The 16,368-nt window shown below is 39.5% G+C and overlaps 1 protein-coding gene across 8 annotated transcripts in view; it reads right to left on the reverse strand.

Moving 5' to 3' along the window:
• Positions 1-16,368, reverse strand: part of Grip1 (glutamate receptor interacting protein 1) — a 586,206-nt gene that overhangs the window by 48,401 nt on the left and 521,437 nt on the right. For all 8 annotated transcript variants that reach the window (XM_040754819.1, XM_040754816.1, XM_040754813.1 and 5 more), the window contains 3 exons: positions 15,960-16,040; positions 8,254-8,323; positions 5,122-5,267 (listed from right to left, as the gene is read on the reverse strand). In XM_040754819.1, the coding sequence (XP_040610753.1) occupies positions 5,122-5,267; positions 8,254-8,323; positions 15,960-16,040 (297 nt within the window). The remainder of the gene's footprint in view (positions 1-5,121; positions 5,268-8,253; positions 8,324-15,959; positions 16,041-16,368) is intronic.

The following is a 16,368-nucleotide window of genomic DNA, read 5'->3' on the forward strand; positions in this document are numbered from 1 at the left end:
TACCCAAGGAAGCCAGAAGAGCATTGTAAGATCCCCTGGAACTGGAGTTACAGATGGCTGTGAACCTCCATTTAGGTACTGGGAATTAAACATTGGTCCTTTGGGAGAGTAGCAAGTGCTTTAACTGCGCAAAAGATCTCTCCAGTCCCTATCCTGTGTTTTAAATGATTTCTCTCATTAGAATAAAATCAGCTAAAAACATAGTTTTATTTTCATATCCTCACACCCTAGAACTCTGTCTGGGATCAGGGAGAATTCAGGAAATTTTCCAGAAGAATAACAGGATGGACAGTTGTTAGCATCCAGCCAGATTCCCAGGAAGACCTATTTAGAACAGTCCATGTGTTAGCACACATCAGGCCAAGTCTATGTTTCTTCTAGGCAGGTAGCACAAAGCCAGGGCAGCTCATCTAGAGTGTGAGGCTAAGACCTTGGTGGCCACTAGGGGGACCAACCAACCTGAACTTCTTCCCTACAAGATTCCTAGAGTGTCAGTTCAGCTTCAGGCTGAATTTCAGAATCCATCTGCCTTTTTGGGTTTTAGCCCAGCTGGCATCTGAAAGGCCATGTTGCCCAGGAGGAGGGCACTAAGCACTGTTTGGGAAGGTATGTTCAGACCATTTTGGAGGTGGAAGCTCTCCAAGCCACTCTGTGCTTGAGGCTGCTCCAACTTTCAACGCTTAGAAAGGAGCCACTAGAATCTTCAATCCCAAGAAAAACTGTTTGTGAAGGATGGGTGTAGTGTCACCAGCAAGTTTCAGAGCGAGCCTAAACAGATGTTAATGATATTATAAGCAGCTTTTGTATTACAACAGCAGGTTTACAACTAATAGTGAAAGTCAGGAAAGGGGCCAGACTGTTTGTATGTTCAGTTTAGTTCTAGTTAAGGAAATTAATGGGACCACAGAACAGATGCAAAATTGCTACATTACTTATCTGTAATGTTATTTTCAGCCTTCTTGAGTGCTGCCTGTTTAACAAAATGAACACTGTCTGGCTCGAATCCATGATAGCAGCTGCTGCCATGGCCAAATAGGAGGTTCAGATTCAGGAGAGAGGCTTTGGAAGGGATGCACGCGCAGGTCAATCAAAGTTCACTTAAACTGAAGAAATGATGGAATTAGTTTCGGAGTATGACTGAATTTCTTGCAGTTGCGTTATCCCGAGAAAATAAACCACTTGGAGCACCCCTCTTTACAGCTGCTTCGCTGCACTAAGGCCATTTTACTTGGTTGCATCAAAGCAGTGGACCAAGGGGGTTCACAGCAGATATGGAAGGTTTATGAGTGGAATTAAAAGTCTTTATGAAAGCGATCATTTCTGAGTTTCAAGATGCCATTGGAGGGCCAGAATCTTTTGCATCATCTGGGAACTGGTTAGAAATGTAGATTCTCTGTGCCTTCCCAGACCTGGAGCAACCACAGACTCCAGAGGAGTTCCCAGGTGGCTGTGGGAACAGCCCTGGTGATTATCAGGTGCCCTCAAGTTTGGGTGCCTTTACTTTGAGGGAGCAAACATGAGACAGCTAGATCCTTCCAGTGCCCAAGGCACAGTCAAGGTTCACAGGGCGACATCTCTTCTCCAGTCTAGGCTTTAGGGGAAAATCTACTTCAAATAGTTTGGCTTAACAAACTGAAACTGAAAACAAAACCCCAAAGAAAGCCCAGATAGAATAGATTCAACTAGAAGTAAAGGCTAAATTTGCATGAGGTTGTATTAAACAATAAACAAAGACAATTGCTATGAGTAGGACAAGCAAAGGCCTGCACATATTTTTTTGTTTTGTTTTGTTTTTTTCCCCACAATATGAGAACCTATGAAGAGGGCAAAGTGCTGATTTTGCAGATTCTACAAACAATTCTACAGATTCTGTAGCAGGAGGAAGGTGATTTAAACCAAAAGAAAACACACACACTGCTCATCTAATGGACAGAAGTGCAGTCATATGATGCAAAGCCTTGAAAAACACAGGTTCATGGACACACTTGTATTACTGGCACAACTCTCCACAAAGCCTCTACAGCCTCCTCCTTAGGACTTAGTCACATCTACAAATACTCTTCATTGCATGGCTTTGTACCAGACACAGTCAAGACAGAAATGACAGATGTTATTTCAAGAGTTTTCTGTGCATCTTTGTGAACCTGGAGATTGAGCAATAGCCACTGTCCTGGAGCCTTGGCCAAGAACCTTCTCCTGATGTTATTTAGTGAAAAGATTTAGTATTTAAAAGAATTAAAATATATTTAACAAGCAGGATGATTACTATAACATTCGGCATAGGGATTATAGGTGAAAGATGTAAAGGGGTGGGGGGCTTAAGCCAAAGGAAATCAGCTGAGAACATGATGGAGTTCTCCACGTTCTGAATCGCTGTTTCAGTAAGCCCTGCAAACATGACTGCATAGCTGGCTTTGAAACTGGATACATTGCCAGCTGTGTCTACCATGCACATTCATCCCTGGCTTGGATTTTCTTACTCTGCAAGGAAGGTAACTGCGATCTGCTGAGTTGGGTAAATTGGTCCAAGTAGGTTTTTCCACAGGGCTTTGACTTTTCCTCAGGACAGAACCCAGTTAGAGCTGGAGGCTATGGCCGTTTTGGGAAACAAATTCGCCTAAGATGAGTGCAGTGAAAGCAAACTCAAGAAGGGGATGCAAACCAGACATAGAAAAATCAGGACTTGAAAAGAAATGAGCACTAGCTTGTGCATATTTTAAAATGCTGACTACAGTATATATTTGGCTATTATCATCATTCCCAACTCTACCAATGGATGAATTACTGTTTTTTTCTTTTACTATAAATAGAAACCTTAAACATATGGCTTGACATGCCTGTGATCTCTAGACCTATTATGATTTAAGTATGAGAAGGTTCTGGAACATTGGCATCTTTTTATTGGTTATGATTCCAATCTTAAGTATCTCTGAAGGCATCCATGTTAAAGGCCACTAGTCATAACTGGATACTAGTCTGTGCCACCACCAGGATGTGCTGGGACTTGACTTAAATAATGTATAATTTTTTCTCTAAGTAAAAACTTTCAAAATCTCTTCTTGTACCTTTAAGAATGTTATTGTCATTTAAAGTGTGACATTAAATTGCAATGGGGATTTATTTTTACTAATGCAAAATTCTAAAGAATTTAAAATAATTTTATTGTTTACCAGAATTCATTAGCACCTTAATCCATTGATGATGTTGCTGCTCTCATGATCCAATCATCTCCCAATAGCATACCAGCTTGGTGTGAAAAGCCTTCAATGTTTAAGACTTCCAGGGGAGATGCTTAATATCCAAACTATAATATCTTCCAGTTTTGTTTGGTTTTGTTTCCTCTTTAGAAAATACATTTAACAGAAACCTGGATTATCCATGTTAATGATGTTACTGAGTCAGTCTTTAGGAGGTGGAGTCTGGTTGGGAAAACTGTGTCACTAGGAGAATGCCTTTGAAAGAAATAGCTGTGTCTTTCTATTTTTTATCTTTCTTCTTTCTGTCTCCTCAGTGTTGTCAGGTGAGCAGTGTGGCTCCATCATGCCTTTTGCTATGACCACCTCACCATAGCCCAGAAACAACACAGCCAACTGACCGTGGGCTGAACCACAAGTGAAAAAAAATCAATCCTTCATCCTTCATGTTGGTCTTATCAGATATTTTGTCACAGTGCCAGAAGGATGAACTAGCACAAGAAATTGATGCTTAGAAGTAGAATAGTTGCTGTGACTCTCACTTTGTAGTGTCTAAGTCTTTGGAAATGATTTTCAGGAGGAACTTGAAAAACAACTAGAGAAAAGACTTAAAATTCTACAAGAAGAGTGCGCTAGGTAGTTCTACCAAGAACGCTAAAGACCAGAATGCTGATAGCATCATTAACGATTGCTCATGAGGGTCAGATGGATGCTAGGACATTCTCAGATGAGAGAGACCATATATCACATTATGGAAAGAACACATCTATACTTTCCCCCATGTCCTGATACTTTCTGAGGTGTCAAATGTAAAGCTCATAGACTAATCTGCTGGAATTCTCTGCACCCTTTGTCATGATGCTCTGCCATAAAAGCTCGATTCAGCCGACCATGTATCAAGACCTCTGAAACCATGATTTCAAATGTATCCTCCCTTAAATTTTTTATTAGGTATTTTGTCTCAGAAATGAAAAACTAGGATGTAGGATGGGCCTTAAGCTGAATGGTAAGATTTGCAACCTTTTAAATGAAATCTTTATGATGCAGATTTCAATCAATTCCTAGAATTTCCATATTAGTGAGTTATTTTAATAAGTGCCCTTTTCAATTATTGTAAGCTGATAAAAGGGCTTTTACTGCAGAGCTATTAAAGGCACGTTCCTTGCATTGCTGCCAGCATTGCCTTGAAGTTTGTTAAATAAGAAGAATCCCAGAATCTACCTGGAGATAATGTCCAGGATGTATGTTTCCAAAGCTCTCCAGGAGACTATGCAGCATAATGGGGTCTGAGGAGCATTGCTCACAGATTATTGTTCACACATTACTGACACCCTGAAAATGGATGTGACCCTTAAAAGCAAACCCTGGGACAGAATGTGCAAGGACTTCCAGTGTCTCCTTTTTATTCTCATTTTGCAGTCCTGGTTTTAGAGAGGTTTTCTAAGGAAATATTTCAAATGAAGATGGAAATCTGAATTAAAACTTTCTCTGCATGAAGCATGACACTACTGTCTGTGATACAGAAATTGCTGAAATAAAGAAAAACGTTAAGAGTTTGTAAACTAGTTAAATATTTACAAAGTTAAACATGCAACTTTCACCATGGTTATGTGTTTCAAATATCCACACATTCTTTGAAAGCACCAGTTCCACTACCTCAGAGTAGTATTTGCTGTTAATATATTTTCATACTTAAAATTATCTTACTATAATTAGAATTTTATAAAAGTATTTCAGTTATAAAAATTGAAAGCATAATTCAAAATTCACTCAGCACTCAGTGCACAACTCAAAGACTCCTACAACCATGTTAAACACTGCTGTCACATCAACAGCCCGCTCCTTCATGAAAAGGATCAAGACTTATTATCTTTCTGACAGATGGGCAGTTAGAAAAGCCAGTCTTAAGTAAGGATGTTGTCAATACCTGAGTTATCTTCATCTTTGCGTATTTTGAGCTTCACCAGGTCTTCACACTGCTGGAGGATCTGGACAGCATCCTCCATAGAACAGTTGTCCAGCCGGATGTTGTCTATTGCAAGCAATTTGTCCCCAAGTTCCAGAGTTCCAGTTCTGTTAATAAGTGCGTAGTAATGCATGAGTTAGGACGAATACTTACACAAGCCATTTCAAGAGGCATTGAGCATAATGTAGTATTCTAGTGACCTTTACAGACAAAGTTTTCAAAATGTACTTTATTGATAAGCATTATGGTGTCAAATTGTATATTGTTAAAACATTGTCCTTATGTTTTCTTCAACTTAACTTAGGCATTTACTCAGGAAGTCTAGCAATCCTTAGGGGGTGCAAGAGACCCCATATATCCTGTGTTCCTCTCAACCTTGATGCACACTCTTCATACACTGCCATCAGTTCCTAGTAGAAAGCTAAGGGAATGGAGAAGGGCAAGGTGGGTCAGAGTCAGTGAGAACTAGATCTAGGATCTTGGCTGTTTCTCCATGTACCTAGAAACTCACTGTGGCTAGAGAAAGGGACAAACATGGAGATGCATCTGATAGTGGATTCAGAGAGTCCAATACTGGTCTGGATCACTTGCTCGTGGGTCTGAAATCTTAAAAGTTCATAAGCCAATGACAAAAGGAATGAGAAGGTAGTATATGTGTTCCTTACAAAGCTCTCCTGTGTTTTGTGTCTGTGTTAGATCTAGTACCATTTTCCCAATAATTATCCTCTCTTTTCTTCTGCTGGGTCATCTGTGATAGATACACAGGCTCTCTCGGCAACCCCCAATCCCTTCCCACTTTTGGATGGGAGGAATCAGGAATGGCAAGTAGGTATGATGGCTTCCCAACTCTGGACTCCCCTGCCCACTTTCCCCCTCTTACATAAGAAACATTTTTTTGTTCTTGTTTGATACACAATACTAATAATTTACTTTTCAACACAGCTGTGCCTATACTATATATCTGTACTCTTGTAATGCCCCCCATACTTTTTGGTGGTTACATCATTTCTTTAATGACACAATTATGATGACAGGTTGGTTTGTTTTAAGTCTTAATTTAAAAATAGTAAGAGGAAAGTTAATATTAATATTGTCATGTCCAATTACTTAAAATGTGCTTTTATCTGTGAAATAGAAAGTATGAGACTAAGCATGCTGATATTAACCGACACACCTACAAACACTTGATTTTTGACAAAGAAGCTAAAATTATACAATGAAAAAAAAGCATCTTCAACAAATGGTGCTAACATGACTGGATGCTGGCATGTAGAAGACTGAAGATAGATCAATGTTTATCACCATGCACAAAACTTAAGTCCAAATGGACCAAAGACCTCAACTTAAATCCAGCCTAACTGAACCTCTTAGAAGAGAAAGTGGGAGGTATCCTTGAATGAATTGGTACAGGAGACTGCTTCATGAACATAATTCCAGTAGCACAAACACTGGACAATTAATAAATGGGGCCTCCTGAAACTGAGAAGCTTTTGTAAGGCAAAGGACACAGTCAAAAAGACAAAAAGGCAGCCACAGAATGGGAAAAGATATTCACTAACCCCACATCTGACAGAGGGCTGATCTCCAAAATTTACAAAGAACTCAATAAGAAAGTCTCCAAAACACCAAAGGATCCAATTAAAAAGTGGGGTACAGAACTAAATAGAGATTCTCAGTAGAGGAGTCTAAAATGGCTAAGAGACACTTAAGAAAGTGCGCAACATCCTTAGCCATCAGGGAAATGCAAATCAAAACAACTCTGAGATATCATCTTACTCCTACCAGAATGGCTAAAATAAAAAAACTTCAATACTGGAGAGGATGTGGAGAAAGGGGAACACTCCTCCATTGCTGGTGGGAGTGCCAACTCATACAGCCACTTTGGAAATCAGTATGGTGATTCCTCAGTAAAATGGTAATCAGTCTACTACAAGATCCAGCAATTCCACTCTTAGGCATATACCCCAAAGATGCACTTTAATACAACAAGGATGTTTGTTCCACTATGTTCATAACAGAATTATTTGTAATAGCCAGAACCTGGAAGCAACCTAGATGCCCCTTAACTGAAGAGTGGATAGAGAAAATGTGGTACATTTACACAGTGGAGTACTTACTACTCAGCAGGAAAAACAAAACAAAACAGAACAATGGAATCTTGAAATTTTCAGGCAAATGGATGACACTAGAAGAAACCATCCTGAGTGAGGTAACCCAGTCACAAAAAGACAAACATGGTATGTACTCACTCATATATAGATTTTAGAAATGGAACAGGGGAGTGCCAGTCTACAATCCCACTGCCAGAGAGGCAGGGAAATAGGAAGGACCCTAAGAGAGATATGCATGGTACCCTAGAGAAGGATAGTGGGACAGGATCTCCTGAGAGGATTGGGAACATGGGCGCGGGAGAGGGAGCTGGGAAAAAGAGACGGGGAGAAGAGGAGGGTAGAGAAGGACATGGGGGAGCAGGAAGGTTGAGTTGGGGGAAGAATAGAGGTGAGCAGTATGAGAGATACCATAATAGAGGGAGTCATTACACAGGTTTGAGGAGAGATTTGACACTAGTGAGATTTCCAGAGATCTACAAGGATAACACCAACTGACAAACTAAGTAATAGTGGAGAGGCTACCTTAAATGCCCTTCCTGATATTGAGATTGATGACTACCTTATACACCACCCTAGAGCCTTCATCCAGTGGCTGATGGAAGCAGAGGCAGATACCCACAGCTAAACACTGAACTGAACTCCTGGAAACCAATTACAGAGAGGGAGGAGTGATGAGCAAAGTGGTCAAGACCAGGCTGGTGAAAGCCACAGAAACTGCTGACCTGAACAAGGGGGAACTCTTGGACCACAGACTGATGGCTGAGAGGCCAGCACGGAACTTATCTCTGTCTCTCTGTCTCTCGTCATGAATGGCCAGACGTTTTGTCTTTCACTTAAATCTCCATTATTTCACCTGGTACATTAGAGTTGCCACAAGAAAATGTGCACACCCAATACATAAGAGACCCTAAAAATCACTTTTGCTCTAGAGTACGGGAAATACAGACGGAAACAGGCAAATAAGAAAAGGCACATTCCTTACCTGTGTGCCACGCTGCCCTTCTTGATATCTGAAATGACAAGAGGGTCCCCAGGTTTTCTACTGGATGGTGCTGTAATAATGAAGATAGAGGGAGACATCACATCTTTGTAGCCGGGACTCATCCAATACCGCATGTTTCCTCCTGCCTGACAGTAACTTTCAACACAAGTGGGAGTTAACATGTAAATCAAAGGCAACCAACAAATGTTTGGGAAGTATGCATATTAAATCTACAAAAACATTCATGTAACAGTACTTATATGCTGAAAAGCAAGATGGTCATTTCAATTTGCAATTGGAGAGAGCAGCTGAAGAAGGACCTGGAAGGTTGGCTCCTCAACAGGAGAATAATGAAACCAATTTAGAATAGCTGGCTTTGGTGACACTGAGTGTGACCCAGTGTCCCACATCTTCCTCCATGCACCTCTATCAAGGAGGCACTACTTTGTTGAAGGGTGTTCACCACATTTCTCAAGTGCACTGGGTGGGACATAGGGCAGTAACCACTGCTTTAATAATCATGTTTCCTAGATGGAAATCTTTTGGTGGATGGCCTATATGAATCTTTACGTGCTGCTCATAAATTCTTACCTAGAAAGCTCCACAGTGTTTTGGGATGTGACTGCCTATTTTGTTACGATAGTAAATATTTTATTAGTTAACTAGGACATATGTGTGTACATATTCTAAGCATACACTTATTAAACTGCACATAAAATTATTGTCAATCAGAGTGGTCAAATATTTGGAGACTTTACACTTAATTTGCGGTAGGACTTCCATTTGACAAGAATAAAAAATACATTTGGGAATAAACTTACTTGGAGTTAACTCTGGATATGAGTTATAGCCCAGAGAAGCACAAAGAAACCATCTTTGTTTGTAAAGTTTATATTTCATTTAGGATAGCAACATTTGTGAGAAAAAACATTTGTGTGGCCTTTGAGAGAACCTGAAACCTGTGATAATTTCCTTTTAGAGAACATTAAGAGGCCCCTGAAGTAAGATTTTATTACAAATAGGCTGATCATCCCATAATAATCACAGAACCATATCATATCCCATAGTCCCATCTGAATCCCAGAAAAATGTTTATGAATAAGAACAGATGGTTTAGCAATCTCAACATCATATTTAAAGAAAAACCAACACCCCAATACCTTACCCACTATTAGAATTATTCCTGAGTAAATGTTAATGAGATTTCACTTAATCACTACCCTTAGTTCCAAGAAAAGTGTGCAGAACAGTGTATTCTCTACAATTAACTCATTATTCAAACCTTCACTCAATTATTTGATATCACTTACCCATAGACACAAACTGCAACCAATTTTACTCATGTTATGAAATAACTCTGGGCATTGGACACACACACACACACACACACACACATACCTTTATTATACACAATAATTTTTTAGTATCCACCGATGAATCTACACAATATCTTGCCGACCTATAGTAACCATCTTATAATATGTTTCCCTTTGAATTAAAAAGGCCCATATTCCACTGAAATGGAAAACCAGCCATAGTAAAAACAAGAAGATACATCAAACTCAGCCTTCTTTGGAAGAGAGGAAAAATGGTATCATGATGTCGAAGACAATCCTACATTTTTTTCTTAGAGGCCAGAAACTTCATATGCTCTCCAGATCTACATGTACATGGTGGCCATCCTCATCTCTCTAGATTCTCTTCTTTCTTCTTTAACTACATACATATCTGAAACATCAAAAGTTCTTAGTGGATATGAACTAGGATGAAGATATTGAACACAGAAATGTGTGCATACCTATATGTGCTCTGTCTTTGTCACTACTAGACACAAAGCTTTGACAATGAATCCTTGAGCAAATAGTAGCTATTGTTAACACCCTACCACAATGCTAAATTCCTCTCTGCCTAGAAGATACCAAGCCAACCATATGTGGCTAGGCTCATAGTGCTCAAAAACCTACCAAGCAGGTCACTATTATTAAATGTTAACAGATTTTATATAGATTTGTAGCTTTGGTAATAGAAAAACAGAAGGACAATTTAGTGTAGCAGTTTAGAAATAACACTTGATGGTCTTAATGGTTGGCGCTGAAGTCATAGCTCTGGTACTTCTAGGTTGATTGCTTGAGAACCAAGTCCTTAGATGATTCAGGCCCTCTTCTGTACAATACATGATGGATATTTACCATCTTTACCTCTGTTGAGAGGATTATGAGAGACATCAAAGGCAATGGTGATTAGACCAATGGACATAGAATATTCTAATTGCAATAAGCGTTTATTGTTATTACTATCCAGCCACATAGAACTCATTTCCCCATTCTTCAGGTTTTCATTTGTCATTGTCTTTATTCATCTGATCTTGCTGAGACTTGTGATCATTCAAGAAATAACACATACCTTTGGACTTGATCAGAATTTTCCACAGAACCAGGAGCTTACTTAGCACATATTTCTAGAACACCAACTATGATCTAGGCATCTCTGCATTGGGCTCTGCCTGTACTGTATTGCTGTATTGTATGTAATAGTTGATAATCAATTTATTGGGGACATATCTCCACATTAGTTTGAGGAACACACACTTCCAACTTCTTTGGTTGATTCCACTTGTGAAATGACACACAGTGTTACTATTTCATTTTTCAATCTTAGTCATTCTCTGTTTGTATTATGAATCATATGGATTTGGTCCCTTACTTCCTAGATCATCACCACATTCATGTATTTTTCTTGCTTCTTTGTTCTTCCAACATGGTTTATTCCAAATAATCTTGGTATTATCAGGCTTTGCTACAGACTTTAGCACAACTGTGTCAACAGTGAACAAGTCACATAGCATTCTATTTCTTTCCTCTTCTGCAGAATTTAGTTGCATTCCATTATTCTAGGGAGTTCTCTAGTTCATGCTTTTGAAGATATAAATCCCAAAGCGTCTGAGAATTCCTGGGAGAGACACCATTTAGGAGGAGTTATCCCAGGGAAACGCTTGGTTACACTGAGTGGGAGACACACTTGCTTACATCCAGTGGGAGAGACACTTAAGTACACCAAGCAGAGAGACACTTTCTTACACTGAGTGGGAGAGAAACTTTGTTATACCAAGTGGGAGAAGCTATCCCAGGGATTAATGTATTTAGTTTTAGCTTTCAACTAATCCTACTGTCTGAGCTATACCATTATTATCACAGATCCCAAGTTTTGGATGCCATCAGTTCTTGAGCCTTTTAGGAATGTAAAATGCATTGTGGTTCCCTGTCAGAGTCTGTGGCTGTTGTCTGCTTTCCTTTCCTCGATCTTCATATAGGATTTCGCCATTGAAAAAGCTCACATTTTTCTCATGCCAAGATAGCATGTGCTCACCCACCATCATCTAATCTCAGAAGTGCTAAAATCATTGATCACCCTCGCTGGGAGAAACTTATTTTTAAGATTAAAATTGTTGTGCTTGTCCTACAGACCCCTTTGTGATTTTTATATAAAAAAATAAAACTAAGCCTTTGCTTCTGCAATGAATCCAGTCACATGTCAGAAAGCAGGCAAAGTAATTAACCACATGCATAAAATGCTGCCTTTTGCTCTTCTGATCTAGGCTCTGGGAAAGTTCATCAGTCACATGGTGACAGGGCTGGATGGTATGGGGACAGGAAAGCCAGCATTCAGGCTGCCAGGATAGGTTGGGGTCCTTGTTTTACCTTTTATTATTTTTGTGTCTTTGGGTGGTTATGCAACTGAACTATACCATTCCTCTCTGTAGAATGGGGCCATTGCAGGACTGCTGTGAGGATTAAGTAGGAAAACACAAACAATTGCACAGTGCCATGTCTAGCAGAGTAGGGACAAATCCCTGTTGCAAAAGTTCAAAAGAAAATACCAATGTCAAAAAGGCTTTAGTGTAGCTGGGCGTTGGTGGCGTACGCCTTTAATCCCAGCACTCAGGAGGCAGAGGCAGGTGGATCTCTGTGAGTTCGAAGCCAGCCTGGTCTACAAGAGCTAGTTCCAGGACAGCCTCCAAAACAACACAGAGAAACCCTGCCTCGAAAAACCAAAAAAAAAAAAAAAAAAAAAAAAAAAGATTTAGTGACAAGGGCACACACAGGATAGAGACACGCAAAGGCAAAGTTTTCTGACTTGACAGGCTGGTGGCTTTGTCAGAAGGCAGGAGCCATGATTCTGGGCTGACTGGGGTGACAGGGCACTGGGGTGTGGCTATACTCCAAAATGTAGTCCTGTCTGTTAGTTTACCCCACTTCATCTACTACAATAAATCATTTCATATTACTGCAACATCAGTGAAAGTAATGCCTGTTTCTAGTGTACCATGAATGTTTCATTAAACCTAAGAAAATTGCCCTAAAACTGTTTACCATATCCAAATTCAGAGGAGGTCAGTTTTCAGCCAGTCAGGTCTAGAGTGTAGCTGGACACGTGAGGGAATGTATGCCTCTCACAATGGACCAGTGGTTGTCAACCTTCCTAATGCTGAGACCCTTCAATACAGTTCCTCACGGTGTGCTGAACCCCCCTCAAAAATTATTTTCACTGCAACTTCCTAACTGTAATTTTGCTACTGTTATGCATGCAATGTAAATATGTAGTATTTCTTATAGTCTTAAAGGGGTCACGCCCCACAGGTTAAGAAACACTGCGCTGGAGGGTAACTGGACACACTAAGGACATGTATGTCTCTCATGATGGAGGTCCACTACCGAACACAGAGGTTTCACGAGGTGAAAAGAGACAGAAAGGGGAATTTGTACAAAGATGGTGAAAAAAAAATCAATAAACCACGGCATGCTCTCATCTTCGCTCAATGCCCGTGTGTGTTTGATGAGAAGGTGCCTGGATTGCCTGCCTATGTAATATTATTATAGTGAGCACTAGATTTAAAAAATATATTCTTTGAAAATTTCATACTATGTAGTTTGGGGTGAACATCAGATTTTTGTGATCTAGAGATTTGCTTAAAATGTTTCACAAGGCTTTGTATAAAGTCATGAATGATCACCGTCTTAACTCGTGCCCTGAGGTTCACATTGTGTTTTGGTTATAGACATATGTGTGTGTGTACATAAATGTGTATATATATGCATGTGAATACATATACATATATGTATTTGTATATACATACATATGTGTATACACATATCTATACATATACATAAATGTTTTTATATGTATACACATATGGGTATACATATATGCATTTGTTTATGTATAATATATGTAAATGCACTTAGTATGTGCATCCTTAAAGAGAGTGGCAGTTTGGCCTGTAAGTCTTCGCTCTGTGATCATTTTCCACATCTTTATTCCATGCAATAGTCTGCTCAGCGCTTTGTATTGACCGTCTTATCCAAAGGCTCCTTTCCTGGAGGGCATAATGCTTAGTAGAACATTGCTGATAAAGACATCTTATCCATCCATGCAACAGATACAGGCATCGAATGAAGACCTCGTGTGTACTGGGAACTGAGAGAGGCCTTTGGGAGTCTCTTCTCTCATTGCAATGCATACAAATCCAGGCAGGCCTTTTTGCTTTTGTTTTTCTTTTACAGTACATTATGCTTTCTCAACTTGTCAGGTATGAGTGTTTTCAAGGAAGAAACACACTCAGTATAGTGATGTCCACTTGTGTAAGTGCAATTGGAGATCTGAGGAGCTGACACTTATTATTTAATAAATTTTAAGAACATTCATTTACATAAAATAACCAAAGGAGAAAAACATTTTCTTAAGTAAAATTTGTGAATAAAGCAATGTTGGTCGTGGTGATGGAAGCTCATGAGGGGGTGACTGGAGGATATCCAACCATGGGCAGGTTATGTCTAAACTGTTAATAATGTCAACTGTGTAAACACCCATAAACTGCTACAAGTATGTCTCGAGTCTCGAGTCTCAGTATACCATGTAAAAATGTTATTTGTGAAGCTGTGAATGATGCACTGTTACAGATGGAGAAGGGATGTACACGCTGCACACACACACACACACACACACACACACACACCTATACATTGGACTTGAGAAGTCATTCACACACACTAAAACGTATTTATTTGCCTTATTCAAATGTTGACTCATTTTAAGTTACACTGCAGGATGGTGTTTTACATAGTCTAAGCATTACTTCATTTTTCTTTCAGCTTCTTTCTCAGAAGGCTACTGGGGTGTCTGGACAGTGTCAGACGGCTGGCATCTTACTCTTGCAGGGGCTGTGCCGTGCAGTTGCATTCATTTTAGTATCACGGCAGATATGTGTGGTTTACCATTATAAACAGAAGTGCAGTTTTAGTGTTAGATTTTATTATTAAAGTTGAATTGGACATCCCTATTTCATACTACCCAACTGAGGACTCCTTTTATTTATTTTTGTCCTAACTACTCACATAAACTGTGTTCAGTAGTGTGTTGAGGCAATTTTATGGAGTCTCATCATTCTTTCTTGACGGGACAACCTTGTGGTCATAGTCCCTGCCTTTGTGTCTCCTTGGTTCTTATTCACTGACCATTTGCTTGATTTGCTTGGGGACATTTATTGATAAACTTAGTCTGTGGATATTAGGATTACAAAGCAATCTCTGATTTCTATTCTGTTCTATAAAGGTCCACTGCGGCTGAACTTTTCAAACTTATCAAAGCGGGGAGGAAGAGAATTAAGCACATGTATGTATTATACTTTTCATTTTGGTTTGGTTATCCAGACCAGGTATTGTGAGTAATTCAGGAGTTTACTAAGAGGCATTAGTTGAGTCTCAAGAAATAGACTACAGATACATAGTAGATTTGAAGAGAGTCTTGAGAACACATAAAAGTATGTTTTGAGTTAGATTACTGTTTCTTGTATTAAATTAGAGAACAGCATAAGACATAAAAATGTAGAGAAACCATATGTATATTTCTCCTCATCTAATTATTCATCTAATCATTTCTATATTTACATGAGAAATATTGAGTACTATGACTTGCTAGACAGCATACAACATGTAGATGTTATCTTATTAAAGACTTAGCCCTATACTTCGTGGAAATCCTGCTTCATTTGTATACTGTTTTCCTCCTTCTCTCCCTCCCTCCCTCCCTCCCTCCCTCCCTCCCTCCCTCCCTCCCTCCCTCCCTCCCTCTCTCTCTCTCCTCTCTCTCTCTCTGTGTTCGTGTGTGTGTGTGTATGTGTGTGTACAAGTTTGTACACATGCATGTGAAACTCAGAAGTTGGCATCTGAAGTCCTCTTGAATCACTTTCCACTTTACTTTTTAAGACAGGATCTCTCTCTTAAGTTGGAACTCACCGATTTGGTGAGACTTTCTTGCAAGCAAGTTTAAGTGAGCCTCCTGCCTGCTGCTGCTCAGTACTGGGAAAGCAGATGTGTGCTGCTGTGTCCAGTTTTTTACATATGCGCTTGGGCTTTTTCAGATCTTTATGTTTTTGTGGGAAACAATTCACCAACTGAGTTCTCTTCTTAGTCTACATGTCCATGTTATAAAGCAAGAAATGCAACAGCAGAGAGAACTTGAAGTTCTTGATAGCCCTCCCAAGGCTATCAGGTCCTGGCTTTGGAACTGGCTCCAACATTTCATATGGTGACACTGAAACTGGGGAAGAAAACTTAAAATATTTACCATACCTGTAAATGTTTTGACAATGTAATTATACAGCATCTTTAAATCCTACTATCTTAATAGAAGAATCCCATTCTACTTACAACTGATGGTTATTCCAAGTTCCACGCTGTGTTTTTTAGGCAGTTTTACGTGAAATGTTCCACTACTTGGGATGACAGACTCTGTAATTCAAAAACAGAAAAGAGTGTTTACATAACACAGAGGACAATGGATGTTGGTTAAAAATAGCCTTCCAAATTAAGACATTTCCATCCTGGAGAGCTGTTCAGTAAGACTCAAGAAGTTCTAACATGAAACATCCCATTAACAGTGGGGAGGTTCCTTTAGATTCAGAGGTAAACAACTCACAAGTCTCAGGAAGTCCCTGAAGCTTAAAAGAAGATCAAAGTCTCTTGACTACTAAAGTTGTATAAACAGTAAGAACTTCTGGGGAGAGAGGGGACTGGTCAGATCTGTTGAGCTGTGTGACTCTTGTACAATGAGGTCTAA

This window comes from Mesocricetus auratus, unplaced genomic scaffold (genome assembly GCF_017639785.1).
Source record: "Mesocricetus auratus isolate SY011 unplaced genomic scaffold, BCM_Maur_2.0 Super-Scaffold_100011, whole genome shotgun sequence".
NCBI classification, from domain to species: Eukaryota; Metazoa; Chordata; class Mammalia; order Rodentia; family Cricetidae; genus Mesocricetus; species Mesocricetus auratus.